Source organism: Lissotriton helveticus, chromosome 2_1, assembly GCF_964261635.1.
Source record: "Lissotriton helveticus chromosome 2_1, aLisHel1.1, whole genome shotgun sequence".
NCBI classification, from domain to species: domain Eukaryota; kingdom Metazoa; phylum Chordata; class Amphibia; order Caudata; family Salamandridae; genus Lissotriton; species Lissotriton helveticus.
In genome coordinates, this window is record NC_136059.1 from 1974024415 (window position 1) to 1974049887 (window position 25473).

The following is a 25473-nucleotide window of genomic DNA, read 5'->3' on the forward strand; positions in this document are numbered from 1 at the left end:
AGAGAGGTGATGGCAACAAGGAAAGCAGTTTTCCATGTTAGGAATTGCAATTCACACTTGTGTAAAGGCTCGAAAGGGGGTCCCATGAGTCTTGTAAGGACAATGTTCAGGTTCCATACCGGAGCAGGTGGTAACCTAGGTGGGATTATTCGTTTTAATCCTTCCATGAATGCTTTGATTGCAGGTACTCTGAAGAGAGAGATAGATGTTGCCTATTCTGTAAATAGGCTGCAATTGCTGCCAGATGCAGGCTTATGGAAGAATAAGCTAAATTGGACCTTTGTAGATGTAAAAGGTAACAAATGATATTTGTAAAAGGTAACAAATGATATTTTGGATGGAAGCATCCAATGGATCAATGTGATTATTGTTACAATATATTGCAAATCTTTTCCACTTAGCGGCATAACACGCTCTGGTAGTGGGTTTTCTAGCTTCTTTAATTATGTTCATACAGTCTGGTGGCAGGTTTAAGTAACCAAACTCTAAGACTTCAGGAGCCAGATCGCCAAATTCAGTTGGCTTGGTTCTGGGTGTCTTATTTCTCCATGGTTCTGTGTTAACAGGGAGGGTGTGAGCTGTAACTTTTGATGTGGCACCAGTGAGAGATCTAGTAGTGTGGTGAACCACGGCTGATGTGCCCATGTGGGAGTTACTAGTATTAGTTTGAGAGACTGTTGCCTGAGTTTGCGCACTACTAGTGGAATGAGTGGGAGAGGCGGAAAAGCGTATGCAAATCTGCCTGACCAGTTCATCCATATCGCATTCCCTTCCGACCGTGGGTGTGGAAACCTAGCGGCAAAGGTTGGGCATTTTGCATTTTCGTGGGTGGCAAACAGATCTATCTGTGGATGCCCCCACATTTGGAAGAATGGCTGAAGAACTTGTGGATGTATTTCCCATTCGTGAATCTGTTGTGACTGTCGACTCAACAGATCTGCTATCTGATTGTAAATTCCTGGAAGGTGTTCTATTGTATGTTTTGAGGAATGGCCCATCTCCAAACGTATTCCCACCCGTCACTTGCCATTGGTTCACTGCTCAGTCACTCTGTTTTGCTGGCTCCTAAGTTGTTCACTTAGCAGACACGTCACTTCTGGTTAAGTCTAAGGCGCACCGGCCGAGAACAGTTTACTTACTCTTACTTTCCTTATCTGTGTTGTAGCAAACCTTTTTTTGCTAAGGTGCTTTACTCCCATTGCTGCTTCCGTCCTCCCACCAACCTCAGATACAAACGCAGGGTATAAAGGTTGAGGGGTAATTTCTATTCTGCAGCTTAATACTGTGGTTTATCACAACACTGTCTTCTGCAGTCTCTTTGTAGAGCATTCATGCTCTTTTTCTCTTCCCATCTTTCTGAAACACTCTGTCTGCATGTCCCGCACCTCATCCCTTTTCTCTTCTGCACCATCTTTTCACTTAGTCCTGCACGTACTTCCTCGCAACTCCTTCACTACACCAATCCCCCCACACACAATGAACCCACTCAACTGTACACAAAGCTTTTTCTTTAACTTTCGTCCTGTCCATTTTGCCAGCTGTATACCCCCTTCACACTCTTCCGCATATTATCACAATTAAAGTTGCACACCTGACCATTGCTCTGTGCTCTTTGCTGAGATGCCAGGGATGGGAATGTATTCCATTTGTGACCCACTGGCAGGCACTGTGACAAATTCGCACCGCGTTCAGCCTGAACTCCACAGCTCTCTATCATTACCCACTCACAACCTTAACTCATACAGCTACATAGAATCAACGCTTCACACTACATGCCATACATGTGTAAATAGTTGTGTGAAAGAACTACAGAAATACACCATCCTGGAAAAAAACAAATACTCTTAGGGAATGCAAGAGTAAGTAAAATGTGAAACAGGAACAACATTGCTGTTCCTTGGCTGATAGAGCAGTGTCTGTTTTTTTTTGGCTGACTGCAGCTGTCGCCGGAGGTGGGGGACAAAGTGGTTTAGGGTATTTACAGGTGCGGCGCATGCCCCACAATCGCCACCTCCCTTCCCCTACAACTAGCAACGCCACTATTTCACACGCACCTTTTGCAAGCTGCTTCACCTGCGCCAAATTAATATTAAAAAGGTCTTAAAGGCCACGCGAGTGAAACGTTCCTTTCCCAAGCAGAGGACAGAAAAAAAACATTTGCTTTCATCCGATGGACCAGTCACAAAAACAGATTATAACTCCGCAGAACTGCAGAAGAAGTGAGTTGTTTAAAAACGAGAATTTTAAAATACCTTTGAAACCACGATGGTGTGAACGACCAGGTACAGGGGTTCGGTTTTCAAATGAAAGATGATGCTAACCACTTGTATTTGTAGTCAATGCACAGGAATATAAAAAAAATGACAGTGTTTCATAAACATAAACAGCCGAAGAAGCACGTCTAGGCAGTAATGAACAAATGACATGTTTGCTAGGTTTGCACATGAGGGGTCAGCCTGACAGGGTTCCACGCCCCGAAGTAGGCAGCGGTAAATAAAATTGACATTGCCTTGTTTAGAGCGCCCCCTAGCACTCTACGAGAACCACAGACACCGACAGGCATTTTCTGGAAAGCCCTTCAGCTCCCCTTCAGCAGACACAGACGATATTTTATTTTTACTACATTGGTAAATGCAATATTTTTCCAGCTGTCTTCACAGTAAAAAACCGAATCTCTCCAATGAAACGACAAACGTTCTGGTAAAAAGACTTTGTTATTGAGTGGCCATGGTTTTTTGTAATTGTTTTTTCGAGAATTATCGAGTCTTATTGAGAAACCGGAAAACAGTTGAATCATAAAACCACCGTACATTCGCAGAATTTTCCCTCGACTATAGATTTGCGAATTATAAATGTGCTTTTGCAGATCTGGATTAGCTTTTTTAGGCAAATCGGTAAATTATTTTCAAAGGTTTTTTTTTATGAAGAATTGATTTCTTATGGCACTTTGATTTTTGTTTTGTGATTTATTGACTCTGGGGTGCACCAACTGTTTCTTGGTTAGCAGTGTTTGGTGTACAGTAACAAATGGTTGTTGCGAAACCGACTCGATGCCAGAATACACATCCGCTGTCCCCAGAAGCTCCTGCGGACAGCTTTTATTGTTTTATTTGTTTACAGAGAGTCCTTCTCCAGAAATCAGATTTAGCGGTCATAGACAGGGTTGGTGCAATGAGGAGTTCAGTGCAAAGAGGGTGCCATTGATTGAGCCGTGAGGACATTATTATAAGATGGAATGGAAAAGGCTGGCACCTAGTGAGAACACAGAGGGACCACAGGAAGGATGCTGCCAATGTAAACGGAAGTAATGTGCCTTCCTTCACTGGAAAGCCAAAACGAAGAATGGATGAAGCAAAAAAAACGTAACACATGGCTCTATCAACATAGCAATTACCAGTTGATGTGGGCGGTTTAGGTCTTCCAAATCTGGAAAAACACACTATTTGGAGCCCAATTACAACAGCTAAGTAGATGGCTTGCCAGACACTATCCGGCAACATAGCTAAAGAAAGATACTCGCCTACTCGTTTAAGATAACGCGCAAGTTAAATTAATATTATTTAATATAGTTAACAGAGCTTCCTTAGTTCCAATTGGATTCATCGGGGGCCCTCCATAAATTGCATTCGATGCAATGCATCGGAAGCTGACATTCCACATATCTTCTGGTCTTGTCCCTTTTTACATTCAGATTCGGAAGAAATCACTGCTACACTTTAACAGTTCCCGGGGTCATGAAGTACGTAATACACTCGAGGTGTGTATACTTGGCCTATCCCAGCATCCTAAACAAGACAAGGCCACCAAGAAGTTCACTGACTTAGCTTTAATGCAAAGAACTGGAACTGGAAGAATGCAAATCCTCCATCCGCCACTAGATGGCACTCAACCGCTATTCAGTGGCTTGAAATCTACAATCGGCATTTACACAGAGAAAACAAGCATGTGCCCAGCGCTCACGAGGAGAGGAGGAGGCAGCAGGGGGAGGGGAAGAGAGGAGGGGGCCTGCGCCGGATTCCCTTGCGGGAGCAGGCAGAAACCATATGTCAAAGCTCGCTCCCGCAAGGGAATCGCCAAACGTGCACGCGTTGCCATTGAAGGCAATGCAATGCGTGCATGTTTTTGGCAGCCAAACTGAATCGATGGCTAAAGGTCTTTTTTCAATGCAGTGCATGCGCGCTGCATAGGCAAGACCTAAAAAATGAAATGTTAAGGGCACAATAGCACTTTTCTCGAAGCAGCACCAGCAGGCCGTCCAAAAAAGGAAACTTATAAAAATAAAAAAAGTAAGTGCGTGCAAGTGGTGGGGAGCAAAGGAGAAGCCAGTGAGGGGGTAGCAAAGGGGAGTGAGGGGGACAGAATAAAAATAAAGTTGAGTGGAGGAGGAGGAGACCAGCAGCACACAAGGAACACAGATGGATGGAGTGCCTGGTGTCTTTTTTCTTTTTCTTTTTTATCGAGGTGTGAAGCACATGAGAGAAGCACATGAGAGAGAGCAGAGGAGCATTCGATAGATTGAGTCACAAAGAGAGCACGGGATGTATCGGGAAGGGGGTGAAGCACACAAGGGAGAGAGCTAAAAAACACATGCATTCTCATGGAGTGCCTAACAAAAAAAGAAAAAAGAAGTTCCATAAACGTGAGCAGTGAAAGGATGAAAGTCAATTGAGAGGATGTTAAACAGGCTATGCCCCAGGTGAGAGACAAACATAAGGAAAGGCAAGAAGAGGAAGGAAAACGATTGAATAAGAACCAAACAAATAAGGGTGACAACAAAGTCAATTAATGAAAGCAGTGGGTGGGCTCTAAACCCATTTTGAGTTATTTGTATAGCCTACAAAAGGTCTTTTGCAACCAGATAGCCGAAAGCTCTCTCGAGGGCGAGGCTTAAATTAGGCAATTAGCTACTCATGAAGTCGCCACAGACATTATGTTCCTTCCACAAATTAGGTACCATCAGGTACCATGGCCGATTGGTTAACTAGTTTTTGGTAGAGGGTTTTGAGGTTCCGTGACGATTTTACCCCGTGTTTTTAACATTGTCGCAAATACATAATTTTGGTATCAATGAACCGCAAATGATCCATTTAGTATATCCTGGTGTTTTCGCTATGCTACGAGCAAGAGCACTCCTGTTACAAACACATTTCTGTTCTACCCATGGCATCCATCTTAGAACACGGAAGCCATTTTGTATTCTTTGCCCTCACATAGTCAATGAACACGCAATAACCTCTTTCAATTAAGGACACGTAGGCCTTAGCCGGCAATTCACCTTGCTAGTGAATTGCGCACCTTAGGCCAGCAACGCTGTGGCAACATGACTCGGCAAGAGCTGCCTCCCCAGCCTGAGGCCAGTCCTGCTATACTGGTTCTCGTGTCCGTTGGCCTGATCATGATTAGGCGGCCGAAGCCAGTAACCGTGCCCATTTACGACCCACAAACATCTCTTATCCTACTGTTCTATCTTCTGCACCTGGCTCTGCTCCTTTCCTTCTGGGCCTTTATTAGGGGGAGGTAACGAAATTTACGATGAGGCGGTCCGGGTCTTGAATGAGAAATTGACATAGGATTATGATGGACTAGTGGGAACCCCTCGTTCGTAATGTTTTGACATCAGATATTGTTGACGATTCCTGTGCAACGACAAATATTTATTGTTTAAGATACAAAGGTTTTGGAATGTGCTAACATGTAAAGAATTTGCCTGAAGCCCAATATTCAGTATATAAGGAACAACCCTCTTTGTACAAATTGAACAGGCTCCTAGATACTGCCCATGTGTAGTTTCTGTGACTTCTGTGTCCCTGCAGTAATAAACCTTTGGTCTTTGACGCCACCATCGAGAAGCCCGTGTTTCTGTTTGTTTGTGCACCAAGGCAGGTTGAACTCCGGGGTCTTCGGGTGTTATCCCTGACACCTCTGGACGGAACCAAAAAGTCCAGAACTCCAATTGGCGCCCAACGTGGGGCGACGTCATTCGGTACCGGTCCAAAAGCCTGAAGAGTTCGAGAAGCTTCGTGTGAAGATTTCAGAGGGAGGCGCCCCACTTCATCGATCCCGGCATATCGCAAAAGTGGCCCGACGTTCTCTTCCACAAGGGTTCCCGTTCAGACGGCTGCAGTGGTTCGTTGCCTTGACCGTCGCCCTGTCTTGGACCCGAGGTGCAGTCCTTAGTACGGCGAGACGTGACGGGTTTCTCCTTGGTGACGTCTTCAGTGCCTCAGTTAAGTGTTAAGTGGTTGATAGTTGATTACTTCGTGAGGGTTGTTTCTGTTTCGATAATCCTTTTAGTTCTTGGTTTCGGTTCGGTTTCATAAGATTATCGCTGGTTATTCTGGTTACGATAATCATTCAGTTCAGTTCGGGTATCGATACGTTTGTCTGTTCTGGTAGGCCTAAGTTCTTGGTTCGAGTGCGCACCTTTCTTTTGGTTTGTGTTTTGTCTGTTTTGTGTTCCGGGTTATAAAATGGTAAGTCGGAGAAATTGTATGATGTCTTGTTTTAGTTGCAACAGTGATTCCCAGTTGGAGGACTCGTGTTCGGTTCCTCCGATTGGAACTCCCCTTTATGATCTATATTGCAAATTTGGTGTGGGCCCTATCTCTTACAACGAGGTATGGATCCACTACACAGAGAAAGATGGTGTCCTTAGTTGGCCACTGCATGGTAGTTTCGAACCTCAAATTCTTGATAATTTAGAAACGAAATTATTCAAGAAGAAAGCCCGGCCGGCAATGTTTGATTCTTTCCGTTATTGGCGAAAAGAATCTAAACAGAGAGAAATTAAAAAGTTGAAGAAAGAACAGAAAGAGCAAGAGTTGACTTTAGAACAGTCTGCTAAGCAGCTGCAACTCAACGAGTCTGAGAAGGCGATGGAGGTGGCCAATAGAGAGCGTAATTTAGCGATAGACAAGTGCTATCCTGCTTTGCCATCGAGTACAGCTAAGATAGTAGAGGACCCTGAAAAGGATCCCCTGTTGTCTTACTTGTTACGATCACCCCCACCGTATGCACAGGGTGCTACGGCTTCACCTATACCAAATGTTCAATTACCGGTTGCTGGACAACCTGGTGTTCCTGCTCCTCTGAATCAAGTTCCTGTACCTCCTGTGGTCAATATTAATGTTCCTTCGGCACCCCCTCTTCCAGGGTTGCCGTCTTCTTTACCTATACCTGTATCGCTTACACCTGCTAGTTCACAAGCTGTTTTGCCCGCTACTCCTACTGTTCCTGATCTATCTGTTCCAACTGCTACTCTATTTACTACTTCTACTAATATTATGACTCCGCTTTCTGTTCGTCGGAGAATCACTGATTCTGTCTCTAATATTCTATCTCCCTTCTATAAAACTCTGATTAAGACTCCTACCTCTGACTCTGTGCAGAGACGTAGTCAGCTTCCCAGTACTGAAGAAAGAGGAATATTAGATTCCACTGCTCTTAGATGGGTTTCGAAAGTTGGAAGATATAATGTACAAGATGTACTAGATACATTTATGCAATCGAACGAACCGACACAACGATATGTGTTTGATGAAATGTGCTTCCTTCTACGTGAGGAATTGGAAGAGGATGACCCTGAATCAAATCTAGAAGAATTAATTAATGTTCGGAAAGAATTTGCTGCAGGTATGATAGTTGGTCAAAATATAAAAGAAGCGATGGAACTGATTTTAAGTTATAGGAATGACCCATCCCTTCGTTCATCGAGGGAGTTAGAGAAACGTAGTACGAAACAAAATCGTCAATACCCAATGAGAGAGGTTCCACCAATTTGGCGTGAAGCTGTGCAAGCTAATGCAAACCTTGGTATTGCAGCCGCTCCAGCCCAATTCCAGAGAGTATGGATACATATTCCATGGAAGCGAGCTGAAGTATTAGCAGTGAAACAGGCCTTGCCAGATCCGCGTAAAAATCCTGCAGGATACTACAAAGAGTTGGCTCAGACAGTTGACGCTTGTGTATTAAATCTAGCTGACATAGATCTGCTATTTGGTAATGTAGTACCGCAACCAATTTGGGCTAAAATTCGTAAAGAGAATCATCCAGTTGCCCTAGGTGGTGATTGGGCAGCTATAATTGCAGCGGATGGTCAACAAATAGGTGGTTCCAAACCTGAACCCTTAATTGCTAATTTGCCTGGTAGAATAATCGATTTAATGAAAACCCTAATGCCAGCATTACGCGTTAACTGGGACAAATTGTCCGCGTGCAAACAGAAGAAAGACGAAAGCGTCTCCGACTTTTTCACAAGATTCGAGGAGACTTTCGTGGATCATAGTGGTCAGGATATGAGCACAGAAGGAGGTCAGAGATTATTTGTTGATAAATTTGTGCACAATCTGTTGCCCGAACTTAGTGGTAAATTAAAGAATTCTGAAAGTGCGTGGGCTGTCTCTACGACTGCGCAAATACTTGCGACTGCCCAGTACTATGAAAATAGGGATAAAGAGGAGAAAGAAAAATCAGATAAAAAGACGAAAGATTTAAAAACTAAAGTTCTTTTACAGCAAGCTTATCCGCCTCGCACCAATCAGACTAATACACAGCAAGGGTCATATCAAAGAACGGAGTATAATTCTCAGAGGCCACAGTACCAATGGAATCAGTGTGCTTATTGCAAAATGGAAGGCCATTATAAGACTGAGTGTCCGGTACGGGCACAAAATAATACTGCGGCAGCTCAGAGAGGTCGTGGTGGTTATATGCAGAATTCTAGAGGTCGAGGAAGAAGTGCTATGCCTCCACAGACAAGTGATCGCCCTTCTAATTATTTCGACCAACGAAATGGACAATCTGCCCAACAAAATAGGTCTCAACAATATCATGTTGAAGATTACTATGAAGCTAGTGAGGAAGTTCAGCCAAGGGAGTACTAGGACAGCCATGGACAAAGAGAGGGAGTAGTATCAGTTCCAGTAGATCAGAGTGGGCCTTATGTCGCAGTAGCAACATCAGGTATAGTCGAACCGTTTCTGTTGGATACTGGTGCAGCAAAAAGTTCTATCATACATGCGAAACTCCCTGGCGCACCTTTGTCTGGCTCAACAAACGTTTCAGTAGGTTTTTCAGGCGCCCCTGTTCACAACCCTGTTTCTGGTCCTTTGTCTATTTCTGTTGGACCCGCCACTTGAAAGCTCCCCTGATTCTGACAACAGGTTGTAATGAAAATCTGCTTGGTTTAGACTTGTTAAAACGCTTATATGCGACATTGTACTGTTCTCCAGAAGGAGTACAGCTTACGTTGGGTAAAAGAATAATTTCTCCGATGTACTTGTCGATGGATGCGCTCCCACCAGAGCTGCGTTCTCTCCCTGATACTCTTTGGGCGACTGGTCCTAATGATGTAGGTCTTTTAGAAATTCCACCATATGTAGTAACTTTGAAAGCGAATGTAAAATTTCCTCGAATTCCACAATACAGAATCTCTAGTGAAGGTGAACGCGCACTTTTATTAATTGTGCAAGATCTGATCGAGAAAAACGTTGTAGAAGAAACTAGAGGTAATGTCTGTAATAGTCCTGTACTGCCCATTCTGAAACGAACTGACCCCACAAAGCCTCCAGTATATAGGTTTGTAATTGATCTTAGAGAGGTTAATAAAATTGTGATTCCACAGTTTCCTGTGGTTCCAGACATTACTGCATTGTTAACGTTGATTCCTGCTACAGCAGCATGGTTTTCGGTTATCGACTTGAAAAATGCCTTTTTCAGCATTCCGATAGCCGAGGAAAGCAGAGATATCTTCGGTTTCTCTCTAGGAGGACGAAGCTTCAGGTTTAAACGCGCTCCACAAGGTTATTGTGAAAGCCCATCCATTTACAGTCAAGCATTAAAAAGCCAATTAGATTCCTTTGTACTTCCTCCTGGTTCTGCTTTAGTACAATATGTTGATGATCTTCTAGTGGCTGCCGATGACAAGGAAACTTGCAAAACAGCTACAATTTCATTATTGCGTCATTTGTCAAATTTGAATCACAAAGTGTCACCTTCAAAAATGCAATACTGTTGCCAAGAAGTGACCTACTTAGGTCATCTCTTGTCAATGGAGGGAAGGAAGTTGACCCCAGAGAGAATAAAAGCAATTACACAGATGAATGTTCCTAGCACGCAGAGAGAAGTACGTGCCTTTTTAGGTATTACCTCATATTGTAGGCAATGGATCCCAAATTTTTCTCTTTTGGCGAAACCGTTGGTAGCTTTGAATGGGAAAAATGTTCCGAGTCCAGTGCCATGGTCTGCCGAATGTCAGGAGAGTTTTTCTGAGTTACGAAATGCACTGTGTTCAGCTCCTGTACTGGGTACACCCGATTACAGTAAGCCATTCACGCTCTATGTCCATGAAAGAGAAGGTTGTGCGTTGAGTGTTTTGACACAGAAATTTGGTGATAAACAACGCCCTTGTGCGTATTTTTCATCAACGTTAGATCCGGTAGCTAGAGCGTTGCCTAGTTGCTTGAGAGCTACAGCCGCAGCTGCAGCCTCCATTCGACAATCTGCTGGTTTAGTAATGAACAACATGCTAGTGGTTATGGTTCCTCATGCTGTGGATACACTCATGAACCGAACCAAGACGCAGCACCTTACCAGTGCTAGATTATCAGGTTACGAACTGACATTGCTAGCGAGTCATATTCAGATCAAAAGATGCAATGTATTGAATCCAGCAACATTGTTGCCGACTAGTCAAGAGTCGAGTGATTCCGAACCACATGACTGTTGTTTTAGAACTGAGGAAGAAACAAAAGGACGAATTGATTTAAAAGACACTCCGTTATCAGATCCAGATGGCACGTTGTATGTTGATGGGTCTTGCTTCAAACTCCAGAATGGTGATGTGACTGCTGCCTATGCAGTACCGACTTTGCGTACGATTGTGGAGACTGCAAGAGTGAGTCAGAATTCTGCCCAGGCTGCAGAATTGATCGCGCTAACAAGAGCGTGCGTTTTAGCTGAGGGAAAGAGAGTGAATGTGTTCACAGATAGTCAGTACGCGTTCGGCGTGGCCCATAGTTTTGGCCGTTTGTGGAAAGAGAGAGGTTTCATTACGTCCCATGGGACTAAGATTCAACATGGCCAGCTAGTTAATGACTTGTTGGAATCTCTAACCTTGCCGACTGAAGTTGCGATTGTGAAATGCAGTGCTCACAAAGCAATCACGGATGATGTTGGTCGTGGGAATGCTTTTGCTGATGAGACTGCAAAACAGACAGCTAGAAATATGATGAGTAGAATGTATTTTGCAACGTCTGCAAGATGGATTTCTGAGTCTGGAATGTGTGAGGACACAGTGGAAAGCGTGAAAGAAATTCAGAAAGAGGCGACTGAGGAGGAAAAGCGTGCATGGAAAGAGAGCACGGGTAAATTGGACTCGAGTGGGTGTTGGATTGATTTGTCGGAACAACAGCGTTGGATGTTACCTGATGCGTATGTGCTTGCAGTAGTAACGATGGCACATGGAGCAGCGCACATCAGCTCTAAAGGGATTTGTAAGATGTTGGCCCCAGTTTGGAAGAATGATGGGATTAGTAAGTGTGCAGAGAGAGTGGTGAGAAATTGTATGGTATGCTTGATGCATAATCCTGGCAAGGGAATCCCCACACCCGCAGGTCACTTCGCTCCTCCTTCCTGCCCCTTTGAAGTGATTCAGCTAGACTTCATTCACATGGATCGTTGTAATAATCTAAAGTACGTCCTAGTGGTAGTTTGTGCGTTCTCCAGATGGATCGAAGCATACCCACTGAAGGACAATACTGCTTTGTCCACTGCCAAAATCCTTCTTAAAGAATACTTCCCCAGATTCGGAATGCCACGGATTGTATGGTCAGATAACGGAAGTGAGTTCGTAGGGAAAGTTATGCAGAGTGTGTGTGCCGGCCTAGGGATTAGACAAAAGTTTCACAGTGCGAATCATCCCCAGTCCGCGGGTTTAGTTGAGGGTTACAATGGCACCCTTAAACTGAAACTTGCTAAGATACAAGCATCCACGGGTTTGCCCTGGCCAGATGCACTGCCTTTGGCTTTGTTATCAACAAGAGCAACTGTACATTCTAGAGTAGGGCTTAGTCCATATGAAATAATTTTTGGTCGTCCTGCAAATGTTTGGGGGGTACCTAGACCGAAAGAATTTAAGCAGCTGGAATACCCAATGTTAATTGATTACCTTTTCGACTTGACTGCTAAATTGAGCCTTATTCACCAACAGGTTTTCGATGCATTGCCAAAGCCACCGGAGAGTCCAGGTCATCAGCTGAAACCTGGGGATCAAGTAGTCATTAGAAATTTTGCAAGAACGAAAAATCTTCAGCCCAGATTCGTTGGCCCGTTCCAAGTCTTATTGGCGACGAGAACTGCTATTCGAGTGGCCGGACGGAAGAATTGGATCCACACGACACACGTCAAACGTGTGCCTCTGCCACTTCCTTACGACAACTGGGTAAAGAAAGGAATCAGTGCCTCTGAAGCAGAACAAATACCCAGGTTCATCCCTTTCAGTGATGCAGAACTGATCACTGATACATCAAACTCTGACTCTCCTCCTGAAACTGCTCTTTTGAACCCTGAACATTTGCCATCTGCACCAAAAGAACATTTGTCATCTGCAAACGCGAACATTGCAACGTCGGCTGAAAATATATTGTTTCCAGATCAGACAGCTCCTGCAAAACTGAGATACAACTTGCGACCTCGCAATATGGACAAATAAAGCAGGAAACTGCCTATTTTCACATTTGAATTTTTATACATTGCCTCCAGCCAGGAAGTTTGCTATTATTTTGTTGTTTTAAATTTTGCCTTGCCGTCTGGGTAGCCGTAGGGTCGTGGCTGTGTGCCTAGTTGAATCTGCGGGGGTCAGACATAAGGTCGATCTTTCTGTTAGTTCTGGGAACTCCCAGGGCTGATAGAGGCATTTTCATCTACGTACACATCATCAGTGGTCACGAGCGGATTGTAGAAGATGGAGCTTCCTGAGCTGCAACGAAAGAATGTAATTTATGTTCGCAGAAATAGACTGTACAGAATACTTCACAGCAAATGCTTTCTAATGCAATGTGCAGTCACATTTTTAATTGTTTTGATAACGTTGGTGGGTGGAATCATCTTTGGTGTACATTTGATTTTTATGCCAGTAACTACAGTACCTCCCCTTGATCCTACTACTTCTACGGTTTCTTCTATGCATTCTTTTCACTCATTTCCTGAACACGAACAAGCTCGACGCTCAGAATTTATTAACAATACATTTGTACAGCTCTTGCATCAACACCAACTGGTAGTTAATACTACAGACTGCTGGGTGTGTGGCTTGATACCTCACACTATGGATAAAGGCATTCCCTATCTAGTCTTGCCCTTCAGCTATAATGGATCATTTCAGGCCTTTCAGACCATTTTTTCCTATGCCCTTGAGACCTATCCTCCGCGTCCACCACGGTCCACTAAATACAACTCAGCCAACAAAGCTTTAGTCCAGGGAATTATTGACATGATTAAAGACGTCAATAATACTCCATCTTACCCTAGAGATGAATTACGGGTGTATTTGAGTTGGAACTCTACCGAGTATCGCCTTAATTTGGGAGAAAGCAAGCGTAAAAGCTCCACTTCAGTTTGGGTCGTGCCTCACCGAGGTCAGGTCTGTTTGCAAGGAAATGGGAGAAATCTGAGAGCTCAGCTAGGGAGGAGTGAGTGCGTTGAGACTTACGTATTTCCGTCTAACTCCTCCCCTGCCTTCCTTACTGCTAGGGGTACTTACTTCATCTGTCAAGACAGAGCGTATACATGGCTGCCTGCTGACTTCTCAGGTTCATGTTATATTGCTCGATTGTTACCTCCGACATACACTGCTTCTTCAGATTATCACAAGACCAGAGTAGCAAGAGGTGTCTTCAGCAAGGAAGATACCGCTGGTCAGGAAGCTGGAGACTTCTTCAAAGGTTTCCTTCCGTTTTGGGGGCCTATGGCCAATAGTAGAAATCTACGTCAACTAACACGGGTAGTTGAATCTACTATTACAGAAACTGCTGGTGCCCTTAGTAACTTAACAGCTGAGCTTCAGGCGGATCGTCTCATGACGTTACAGAACCGTATGGTTCTAGACGTAATACTTGCAGATCGAGGTGGGGTATGCAGAATGATCCAATCGAGCTGCTGTGTTTTTATTCCCAATAATGCTCCAACCGTCTATGAAGCGATCTCTAAGCTACACAAGATTTCCGACTCTATACACGTAGACAAGGGAAACTGGTCCTTCATGGAGTGGTTTTGGACTCTGGTATCAGCGTGGGGATGGAAGGTTCTGATGGTCATTGGTGTCATCCTAGTATTTCTGTTCTCGTGCTGCCTTATTATCCAATGTGGTCCCGCTTTGTGTAGTCTCTGTGCTGCAACCTGTTTCAGAAAACAACCTGTATTCGGAGAAAAGGTACGAGACAGGATGATGATGCAACAACATGTCACTGACCTAATGAGCATAGAGTTAGATTCTGACATAGACTGAGTAATTGCCTATGTAAGGGCAAAAGGAGGGTCTGAGGTTCCGTGACGATTTTACCCCGTGTTTTTAACATTGTCGCAAATACATAATTTTGGTATCAATGAACCGCAAATGATCCATTTAGTATATCCTGGTGTTTTCGCTATGCTACGAGCAAGAGCACTCCTGTTACAAACACATTTCTGTTCTACCCATGGCATCCATCTTAGAACACGGAAGCCATTTTGTATTCTTTGCCCTCACATAGTCAATGAACACGCAATAACCTCTTTCAATTAAGGACACGTAGGCCTTAGCCGGCAATTCACCTTGCTAGTGAATTGCGCACCTTAGGCCAGCAACGCTGTGGCAACATGACTCGGCAAGAGCTGCCTCCCCAGCCTGAGGCCAGTCCTGCTATACTGGTTCTCGTGTCCGTTGGCCTGATCATGATTAGGCGGCCGAAGCCAGTAACCGTGCCCATTTACGACCCACAAACATCTCTTATCCTACTGTTCTATCTTCTGCACCTGGCTCTGCTCCTTTCCTTCTGGGCCTTTATTAGGGGGAGGTAACGAAATTTACGATGAGGCGGTCCGGGTCTTGAATGAGAAATTGACATAGGATTATGATGGACTAGTGGGAACCCCTCGTTCGTAATGTTTTGACATCAGATATTGTTGACGATTCCTGTGCAACGACAACTATTTATTGTTTAAGATACAAAGGTTTTGGAATGTGCTAACATGTAAAGAATTTGCCTGAAGCCCAATATTCAGTATATAAGGAACAACCCTCTTTGTACAAATTGAACAGGCTCCTAGATACTGCCCATGTGTAGTTTCTGTGACTTCTGTGTCCCTGCAGTAATAAACCTTTGGTCTTTGACGCCACCATCGAGAAGCCCGTGTTTCTGTTTGTTTGTGCACCAAGGCAGGTTGAACTCCGGGGTCTTCGGGTGTTATCCCTGACACCTCTGGACGGAACCAAAAAGTCCAGAACTCCAGTTTATATTTAGAGGTTTGTTTATATTACAAATAGTTACTGACCAAAGACAGACATACACACACATACACACACTGTTTGCTAATGCAATAAAATTGTGGGATACTTACATTTACTTGGCTTGCTTGGGATTCGAATAACAGTGGGCTTGCGAAGTAAAGCAGGTGCAACTGGTTGCTCTTTCAAAGGTTCAGGTTTAGAGAAGGGAACGAAAGAATCTACAAGTAAAGAACAGCCCTTGTAGTATTGATTTTTAATAATTTGTCAAAAGATAATGCTAATGTTTACTATACCAGCCAATATAAATAAAATATAGCTATGAACAAAAAATCTGCTAATTATTTGAAAACAATTCATATTTTCAGAAAAAACTTCATGAGCAGATAATGAATACTAACAGCATATTTCACAGTATCTAACAAAACATGACAGTCCTTCATAAAATTTGATTAACATTGCGACAGATGATAATGACCCGTCGGTCTGGTAATGTAACAAAATTACAGTGTAGCAAAGGGGACTTTGCAATATATTTAAATTTAGAGGGCAGATTATTAATGTTATTTGAAAACTAACAAATAACCTATTTATCCTTTGTGGAATTAAATCAATGCAAAGATGAGGCCAAATAAAAAGGTGTGATAAAATATACACTGGGTTCTTTCTCATTTCCAAAGGCTTGATGTGTTGTGTTCTAGTGTTGTTATTTTATAGCTGCATTTTCCAAACTGCACAGCAGAAGGTACGAGCTAAGGTCATTATTTTTGTCAAGAAACACAGAACATTCATTTAAAGAAAGATGCTGCTAGGAGGTAGAGGAAACTAAAAGGGTACTTCTCCGTTTTGTTGGGTGGGAAAAATTATTGTTACTCGTTCAACTACATTACCACTTGGCTGTACTTCACTGTACGAAGTGTTTGCGGCAGGCCTACTCCGGTCAGCTATCCATGGTGATCCCGGAGTGAAGTGGTGTGAAGGAGTTGGAGGGAGGGCAGGACAGAGATTGGGGGGGGGGGGCGGGGTCAGGGCAAGCTGTTACAATTCAGATGATATTTTGTTTGAGATGAGCAGTGTTTATCTTTCTGGAGTGCTCCGGGGTCAAGATGAGACATAGATGAAGTGGACACAGAAATCAGAGTAGTTCAAGTGAATTGCTGCAAAACTTCTAGTTACATAACTGATACCCGCAAGGGTTATGTTTGCGCTATTAAAAACCTTCAAAATAAAATAAATACTTTAAAAAATATGTATATATACTATTTTAGTTCATGTGAGGAAACCTGGAATAGCACAGTAAAGAAATAGCGATCAACATACACACAATGTTAGGATCAAAGCTGGCCTCTGCTCAGAGAGAGCTCTGGGCGAAACCAAATATGGCACTCCCTCCCCCTCATCCTCTTTGTCTCTATGTTGAGGAGTAGAATGAAGGTGAGGGGTGCAAGAATAAGGAGCATCATGAAAAGAAAACACAAAAAGCAGTCCACACCAGTGAGACACCTTCAGAAAAAGTGTTTCAACACACTTTTCTTTGGATCTAAGTGAGAGGGTGACTTCTGCAGGGAGCTCCAGTGCCCATCTGGAGGTCGGCGCCCTGGGCATGAGCCCAGTTCACACGCGCTAAAGGCTAGCCCTGGTTAGATCAGGACTGATTTGAATCAAAAGATGCAGTGATCTGACAAAAAACTATCACAGGACAGCATGACACAGAGAGGGGGAGGAGAAGCAGATAGAACATTAGAGAGGATACTGTGTTAGGAGGAATGTTGCACAATAAAGCATAGCAGGAGATCATGCAACGTATGCCTAAAATGTCCATATCTACTTCCTGTAATTACTATAACACTAATTTACTGCAAACCTGATACCAAGATTCTACAATACCTATGTATAACATTGTTATGCAAGTGCTAACATCCTAGAGTGCTAACATTTATCAAGGCGTGGGTGGGCAGCTGTGCCTGCTCAGTTCAAGCGTCCCCAATGCAAAAAAAGATACATCCCTTGTGTTTTACTTTGCAGATTAAAATATTAACGCCAGTCAAGAGTCTTAGACAAGCTCAGCAGACTCCGTCATACAGTGCAAGAAGGTAATAAACAAATGTCAAACAACCTTCTTGAAAGTGACATGATATGTGAAGGTCCCACATTAAAGTATGTCCTCCCCTTGCTTTAACACAGGTACCCAACTAATAAACCCTGAAGAAAAGTCCGATAAATGAATTACGGACTTGGAAACACGTCTCACATAAGGCTTGGTTAAACACCTCCATGAGTGTAATGGTATAAAAGAACGTATATTAAGTTCAAAGCCTTTGTGTGACCAGGTTTATAACACATATAAAAAGTTTTTCTTTTCAAACCTGGTAGAATCATTCAGTAGGGTACAATCTTGAAGTTAGAAACACTTTTGTTATTGTTTGTATAAATTGTGAAAAAAAGAACTCATTTATAATTTTTGTATGTTATTGTGAATAAGGTTATAGTATATGTAAATATATGTTCTGTGCACGGCAACGAACAAACCTCAGACTTTGTTTCAAAATTTCCTCAAAAAAATGTGTTGAAATTTGTAACTATTCGAAAAAATAAAGCCAAAACATCCAAGGATTAATCAACCTTAGGGAGTGATTCTGCATCAAATAAAGTATAAGCAGAACAAAACAGTGACCGGGTCCTTCTTATTCTATAGCATGCTCAGTTCAAGCAGCAAAGTTGTGGAGCTCTCCCTTTCATGCTGACCTCCATCAAGAGTTTACTTACCTTCAGAAAAGCACCCAAAACCTGGCTTTACACTCTTTAAGATGTGTCTCTAGGATTCTTGGTTACTGTCAGACAGCCATATCAATTTATTCAGGTCTCTGAGTGCCAGGGCACCTTGCATAGTAATAATAATGCGTAAAAGTCATACTTCACACTTAAAAGACAAACCAAAAGAAAACGCAATGCTGTGAGTGAGGACACGTCGCACTCAATTAGTGAGGACTGGGCAGATCAAATGCTACTTGTAACCAGCTGATCATCCGCGCAAACAGAACTTATGATATCAGTAACTGATAATAAGTGTTCAGAGTGCTCTATTATGGTGGGCTCATAGCTACATGCAATTAAGGTCGACACACAGAGTTTGTCGACATTGTAAATTTACATGAGCATACGCGACTATTTGGGGGATATCTTAGCTGACGTGGAGGGAGAGAGTCTCCTATGCGGTGCAGTCGAGGGGCAGACAGCTGAAAAGAAAGCCTTCTTGCAAGGGTGCCTGCTGCCTAAAAGAAATGTAAATGTGGATGTTAGACGGACCGGGAGGGTCGGCCGAGGATAAGGGGAGAGGTCTCCGGGGAGAGCCGTCTCCAGTGAATCGTACAGACAAGTAACTCCCCCCCCACAGACGGACACCACACAATGATAAAGTTCAACGATACTTTATAGGCAATTCTTCAAGTACGGTAGAATGGTACAAGGAGGTCTGGACTCAGGGGTCCCCTCTATTCTGGTCTCTGTTTGGGGAAAGGGTAGCGGGACAGTCTTGTTACCAAAGAGATGGAAATAGCTCTCAATCCTCGAGCTCGGTGGTGTAGATGAACGGGCCGCGGCGGAGCCAGCAGGTCCCGTGATGGATGAAGGAAGACGACGGTCCGCGGCAGAGCCAGCAGGTCCCGATGAAGGTGGTGGTTACAAACGGTCCGCGGCCACGCCAGCAGGTCCCGACGACGATGAAGGATGGGGTGGTTCCCAAAGCCGCGGCAGCGCCAGCAGGCAAGACGAGGGTGCACAAGACAGAGCTACGGCAGCGCCAGTAGTCCGTCAAGGATGAGTTCTTCTTTGCGTCTCTCGACTCCAAGATACAACTCCCGTCTGGCTCTGGAGCTGTCCCAGTTATAGGGCTGGTGTGCTTTGATGTCCGGACCCTCGCACTTGGAGGTCGGGAGGTCCGGGATGAGGGGGTTCAGACACCCAGCAGGGGGGTGGAGCCAGCGCCCGGGGAGGCGATGGGCGAGCGGTACTTGGCGGGGGAGAGCCATCGACACCTCTTGCTCCCATTGACTGACCAAGTAGCCCGCTCACCTCCTGGGTGGATGTTGGTGCCGGAATGTCTGAGGCCTGGCCGGGCCCAGGGTTGAGGTCGATCGGGGGCCAGGCGGCCTCGTGGTGGAGTGTCCAAGATGGCGCCCAGGATGGGCGCGCAGGCCGGTAGTGGGTCGGCCTACGCGGTCAACAGGTTCGAGTGTAGGGGTCCCTGCGGGGACGGTGGACGTGCAATGGTGGTGTGTGGTACTTGCGTGGCTGGTTCGGGCCTGGTTGGGCCGGGGGAGAGCGGCCCTTCATGTGGCCTGTCCAACAGTGGACAATTAGTTAACCTGCAAATGTAAAAGCTGCTTGAAAGCAGGTATTGGCTTTAATTGATGGATTCAATTGAAGAGTATTCTTTCTGGGTGGTATTTTAAGGTGCCCTGAAGAGCTGTGGAGTGCATGCTTTTAATGGACAGTTATAAAGAAAATGATTGCACTAGGTACAGTCTGCAGATTACTAAGATCTATATTTTGGAGCACTTTTTAAAACCTTAATCCTAAATCTTTTTGTGCACTTTGTGGCAATCTATCTTTTACTGTGTGTAAAGGAAGTTTAAAATAATGACGTACATATTAAAGATGCTTTCATTCACAGGCTGGGAGCTTGCAACACTAATAACACACGTCACTATTTCCCACTGCACCAACCAGAATTCAATTTTGTGCCTCTCTGGTTACACACGATATCTGCAGTGACTGCACATACGCCAGCAGAATTTTCAAAAAGTAAAATATTATATCTCTCACTTGCAAATATTTAATTATATTTAAGTTTTGTGTTATTTTACATGCAGCTTCTTGAAGGTGTAAGACCAACTAATAGTGACATAATACCCACTGACCACCTCATCCATTGGACTCAGGATCACAGTCCCCTTTACTTTTTATCATGCTCGTCGACCACTGCAGGTGACTGAGATACACAGGAACAGACAAAAGGGGTGGGGAGACTCCCCAGGCATTATAATTGAGACTGAGGGGAATGGTGTGTGTGAGAAGTTGGCCTGATATGCAGTGCTCACTATTCTAGTGATCACTATGTATCAGTCCAGACAACCCTTATTGATGATTGGTTGTAAGTCAACCTGATAGACCAGCTATCCTAGTAGCATGGATACGAGCAGTCTAAGGCTAAGACTCTAGAGGGCGTGTTAAGCCAGCTGTTTTACCATCACATTACCCCTTGAACACCAAGTGAAAGGACACCACACAAGTTGTTATCAAAAATAAAGTATATTTATTTATAACAGGACTACCCTGGCTCTTTATGAGACAGGGAGCTAAGCACACAACAAAACTCTTAAAGAAATACTGAAAGTCGCACAATTTACACAAATGCCCGAGGGGCACGAAAAACCATATACACAAGAAGTGGAATGCGAAGTTACTAGCAGGTAAGTAATACTTTTCTAGACTGTAGAAACGCTAGGCCTACAATGCTGAACCCTTGGATTAGAAGCAGGAGGCCTAGGGACGCCGTGTGCCGAGTGGGAACTCTCACGCGTAATGCGGGAACAAGTCTATGGATACTAGCAATCACAAAGTTACTGTTCTCGGGCGAACCCAACTAGGTGGGTCGAAAACAAGAGTGGATCCGAACACTTAGGGTGTTGGACTATGCTGGAGCACCGGAGTACTCAGTTTACCTAGCCCAGAGGCTGCGGCTGCATAGGGTTCAAGTTGCGTCGGAAACCCTTGTTGAAGATCCAGGAGCCTGAAGAAAGAAGTTGCTGGCAGGCGGCCAGTGAAGAAGTTCGTGGTGATCCAAGCCTGGATCAGGGAAGAAGAAAACCTGTAAGCAGAGGGGACCAAGTTCTGAATCACTAGCCAGTGATTTAGGTGGGCACCAGGATGGCACCGGACGAAGTCACCTCGACCAGGTGAGTGGGCGCTGCTGGGCTCTGCAGTCTCTCGGACCAGGAAGCGTTGTCGGCGACCAGGATGGAGGTGCGAGCTGTCCCACGAAGGTCTCTGCTGTCGACGTCGCTGGACCCAGGATTGGGGCAACAAGTCTTGGCAAATGCAAGCCCACGCGGTGGACTTAAAATGGAGTCTGGAGTGGACCAGGAGGGTCCAGGGTGCTCCTCTTTTGGAGGGGAGCAAGGGCTAGTCTGGAGCAACCAGACCAGCGGTGTTTGTCGTCGTGAAGCGTCGTGAGAGGGCCACTAGCCAACGGGCAAGTGACCTGGACAACGCGGTGAGCAGCAAAGAGCAGAAGGGCCCCACGCAGATCTCGTGGATGCGGGGGGCTGAACTTCGGTGCTGGAGCTGCTCAGAGTCGGGGCTTCTCTTACCCCAAAGCACTCAGTCGAGGGTCACTCGGTGGTCGTGCTGGACAAGCGTCGTACAGTCTTCAAAGATGGCCGGTCCCTCGAGGTCTCGTCACACCCACGGATCACAGCTGGGCTGATGATGCAGGTTGAGGTCAGAGGTGCCAGGGAAGCCGGTTCTCGTCGTGCTGGTCAGTCTTGATCCGGAGGAGAGACTTAAAGCAGACCGCGATGCTTGGTTGGTGCCTGATGCTGCAGGGTGACTACTCCTTAGTCACAAGGGAGAAATCTTGAGAAGAGTCTTGAGGTCCTTTCGTGGAAAGTTGGTTCAGGATTCAAAGATGATCTAATTTGGAAGGGGGCCAGTTCCTACCTTTATCCTGCAAAAAGGGGCTGGCACGCGACTAAGTCCTGCCCTATGGGTGGGACTAGGAGGGGGGTGGTTACACCCCTCTCCTTTGGCGGGCTTTCCCCAGATCAGGGGCTGGAGTGCCCCTGGAACTGGTTCCAGCCGGCCTATGCACAGTGAGCACCGGGGTGCCACTTGCAGTCACCTTCCTCTAAAGCCCTGCCTACCTAGGATACACAAAATCCTCTCTGGGACGGTGCTGGCACCACCCCTTGCAGGAAACCCTTTGTCCTTGCCTCCAGTGCTGGGAGGACTCCCAGCAGCAGGAGGGCAGACTTGTGTCTCGGTGGCAGCATCCATCTTGTGGAGCTGAGGCTATGTCTGACTTTAACCGGGGTTACAGGTTACATACATGTCGTGTCCCTCTAGGAGGGTGGAATGCTAACCCCGTCGCCAGAATTGGCGAGGGGTTAGTATTCCAATTCGTATGACACCTTACTCGACATGTTTTGATAATGTTATACCAAAGTTAGCATATGACCGCGAGGTACATAATGCACTTAAGAGTATATGGTATAGCGTTATCATGGAACAGCTATTAGGACTTGGTTCCGCAAGCTGCAAACGGGCTCAGCTCATGCCAGAGCACCATTTCACCTTATCCCATGCACTCTGCCTTCAGGATTGTTAAGGCCTGCCATAGGAGTGACTGATAGGAATATAGGTGTCCATTGTAGGTTTAGATATAGGAATACTATATCTAAAGCAAAGGGTGATTACACCACTTTGCCCCAGCTGTCAAGCAGCCAGTTGTGTCTGATTTAGTTAGTCAACCCAGGTGTGGCATAATACATGCTGCAGCCCCTGGGAGACTTCTGGGTACACCTCAGCCCTGGGTACAGGGACTTGGAGAGGGCCCAGTGCCAATTCAGTACCTGGGTACAATTTGGAGTAGAGAGAACAGCTAGGCTGTGGGTCTGATTAGCAGGCCCACAGCCAGGGAAAGTCGTAAACCAGTGAAGCAAAAAATCTGGGTGATCATAGGATTGCAGACCCTACTCTCCTACATGACCCCCCAAACTTTGGGACAATAAGCTAACCTTGACCAGGTGAGTCTTCTTGCTCTAAGTGGAAATACCTGGAGAGCCCATCAGCATTGCCATGATCAGTACCAGGTCTATGCTCCACTGTAAAATCCATCCCCTGTAGGGAAATGGACCACCTAAGTAGTTTGGGGTTTTCACCCTTCATCTGATTTAGCCATAAGAGGGGCTTGTGGTCGGTCTGAATCTTAAAGTGAGTGCCAAACAAATATTACCTCAATTTTTTCAGGGCCCACACCACAGCAAAGGCCTCCCTCTCAATAGCTGACCAATTTTTCTCTCTGGGGGTCAGCCTTCTGCTAATAAAAGCAATGGGCTGGTCGTTACCATCAAAATTCAGCTGAGATAGAACAGCTCCCACACCCAACTCAGAAGCATCTGTTTGGAATATGAAGGTCTTGGAGTAATCTGGACTCTTTAGGATAGGTGCTGTGCACATGGTCTGCTTTAGGTCATTGAATGCTTTCTGACAGCTTGCTGTCCACTGAACTTTCTTTGGCATCTTTTTACTTGTCAGGTCATTAAGTGGAGTCACAATGGACCCATAATTCTTGACAAATTTCCTATAGTACCCAGTCAGTCCCAAGAAAGCTCGAACCTGAGTCTGGGTGGTTGGAGGAGTCCAGTCCTTGATGGCCTGTATCTTGCTCTCCAATGGTTGAACCTGGCCTCCACCTACAAGGTGGCCCAGGTATACAACCTGTGTCTGCCCTATCTGGCACTTAGTGGCCTTGATAGTGAGACCTGCCTTTTGCAGTGCCTCTAACACTTTCCTCAGGTGGACCAGGTGATCCTCCCAGGTGGAACTAAAGACAGCTATATCATCAAGATATGCTGCACAGAAGTCATCCAACCCAGTGAGAACTTGATTCACCAGCCTTTGGAAGGTGGCAGGTGCATTTTTCAAACCAAAGGGCATTACCACAAATTGATAATGCCCACCAGGGGTAGAAAATGCTGTCTTTGGCTTGGCCTCCTCAGCTAACCTGATTTGCCAATACCCAGCTGTCAGGTCAAATGTACTTAAGTAGTTGGCAGAAGCCAATCTATCTATAAGTTCATCTGCTCTTGGTATTGGGTGGGCATCAGTCTTAGTGACTGCATTGAGTCCTCTGTAGTCTACGCAGAACCTCATCTCTTTCTTACCACCCTGGGTGTGAGGCTTTGGCACTAGAACTACTGGGCTAGCCCAAGGGCTATCTGAGGGCTCAATGACTCCCAGCTCCAACATTTTCTGCACTTCTGTCTTGATGCAGTCTCTGACATGATCAGGCTGTCTGTAGATTTTACTCTTGACAGGCAGACTGTCTCCAGTGTCAACTTCATGGGTACACCAATCAGTTTGACTGGGTGTCAGAGAGAACATATGTCTAAAGGATTGCAGAACTTGTCTACAATCCTGTTGCTGATGTTCAGAGAGGCTGCCACAAAAGACCACACCATCTACTGATCCATCATCAGGATTCTGAGTGAGCAGGTCTGGGAGAGGGTCACTCTCTTCCTCCTGTCCATCATCTGTGGCCATGAGCAAGCTCATGTCCTTCCTGTCGACATATGCCTTGAGCCTGTTCACATGGAGCACCCTGAGGGGGCTCCTGGGGGTTCCAAGGTCCACCAGGTAGGTGACCTCTCCCTTTTGCTCAATGATGGTGTGGGGCCCAGACCATTTGTCTTTGAGTGCTGCTGGGGCCACTGGCTCCAGCACCCACACCTTCTGTCCAGGCTGGTACACAGTCAGGACAGCCTTCTGGTCATGCCAAGCTTTTTGGAGTTCTTGGCTGGCCTCAAGGTTTTTAGTTGCCTTCTCCATGTATTCAGCCATCCTGGAGCGGAGACCAAGTACATAGTCCACTATGTTGGTTGCAGGCTTTTTGAGAGGTCTCTCCCATCCTTCCTTCACCAAACACAGGGGTCCTCTTACAGGATGCCCATACAGAAGTTCAAAAGGGCTGTAGCCAACACCCTTCTGTGGGACCTCTCTGTAAGCAAACAAGAGGCAGGGTATCAGGACATCCCATCTACGCCTGAGCTTTTCAGGTAGTCCATGAATCATCCCTTTGAGGGTCCTGTTGAATCTTTCAACAAGCCCATTGCACTGTGGATGATAGGGTGTGGTGAACTTGTAGTTGACACCACATTCCTTCCACATTGCAGTCAGATATCCTGACATGAAGTTTGCACCTCTGTCAGAAA

The 25473-nt window shown here is 45.3% G+C and overlaps 1 protein-coding gene across 2 annotated transcripts in view; it reads right to left on the reverse strand.

Moving 5' to 3' along the window:
• Positions 1 to 25473, reverse strand: part of SH3D19 (SH3 domain containing 19) — a 656725-nt gene that overhangs the window by 140428 nt on the left and 490824 nt on the right. For both annotated transcript variants that reach the window (XM_078676919.1, XM_078676918.1), the window contains exon 8: positions 15595 to 15702. In XM_078676919.1, the coding sequence (XP_078533045.1) occupies positions 15595 to 15702 (108 nt within the window). The remainder of the gene's footprint in view (positions 1 to 15594; positions 15703 to 25473) is intronic.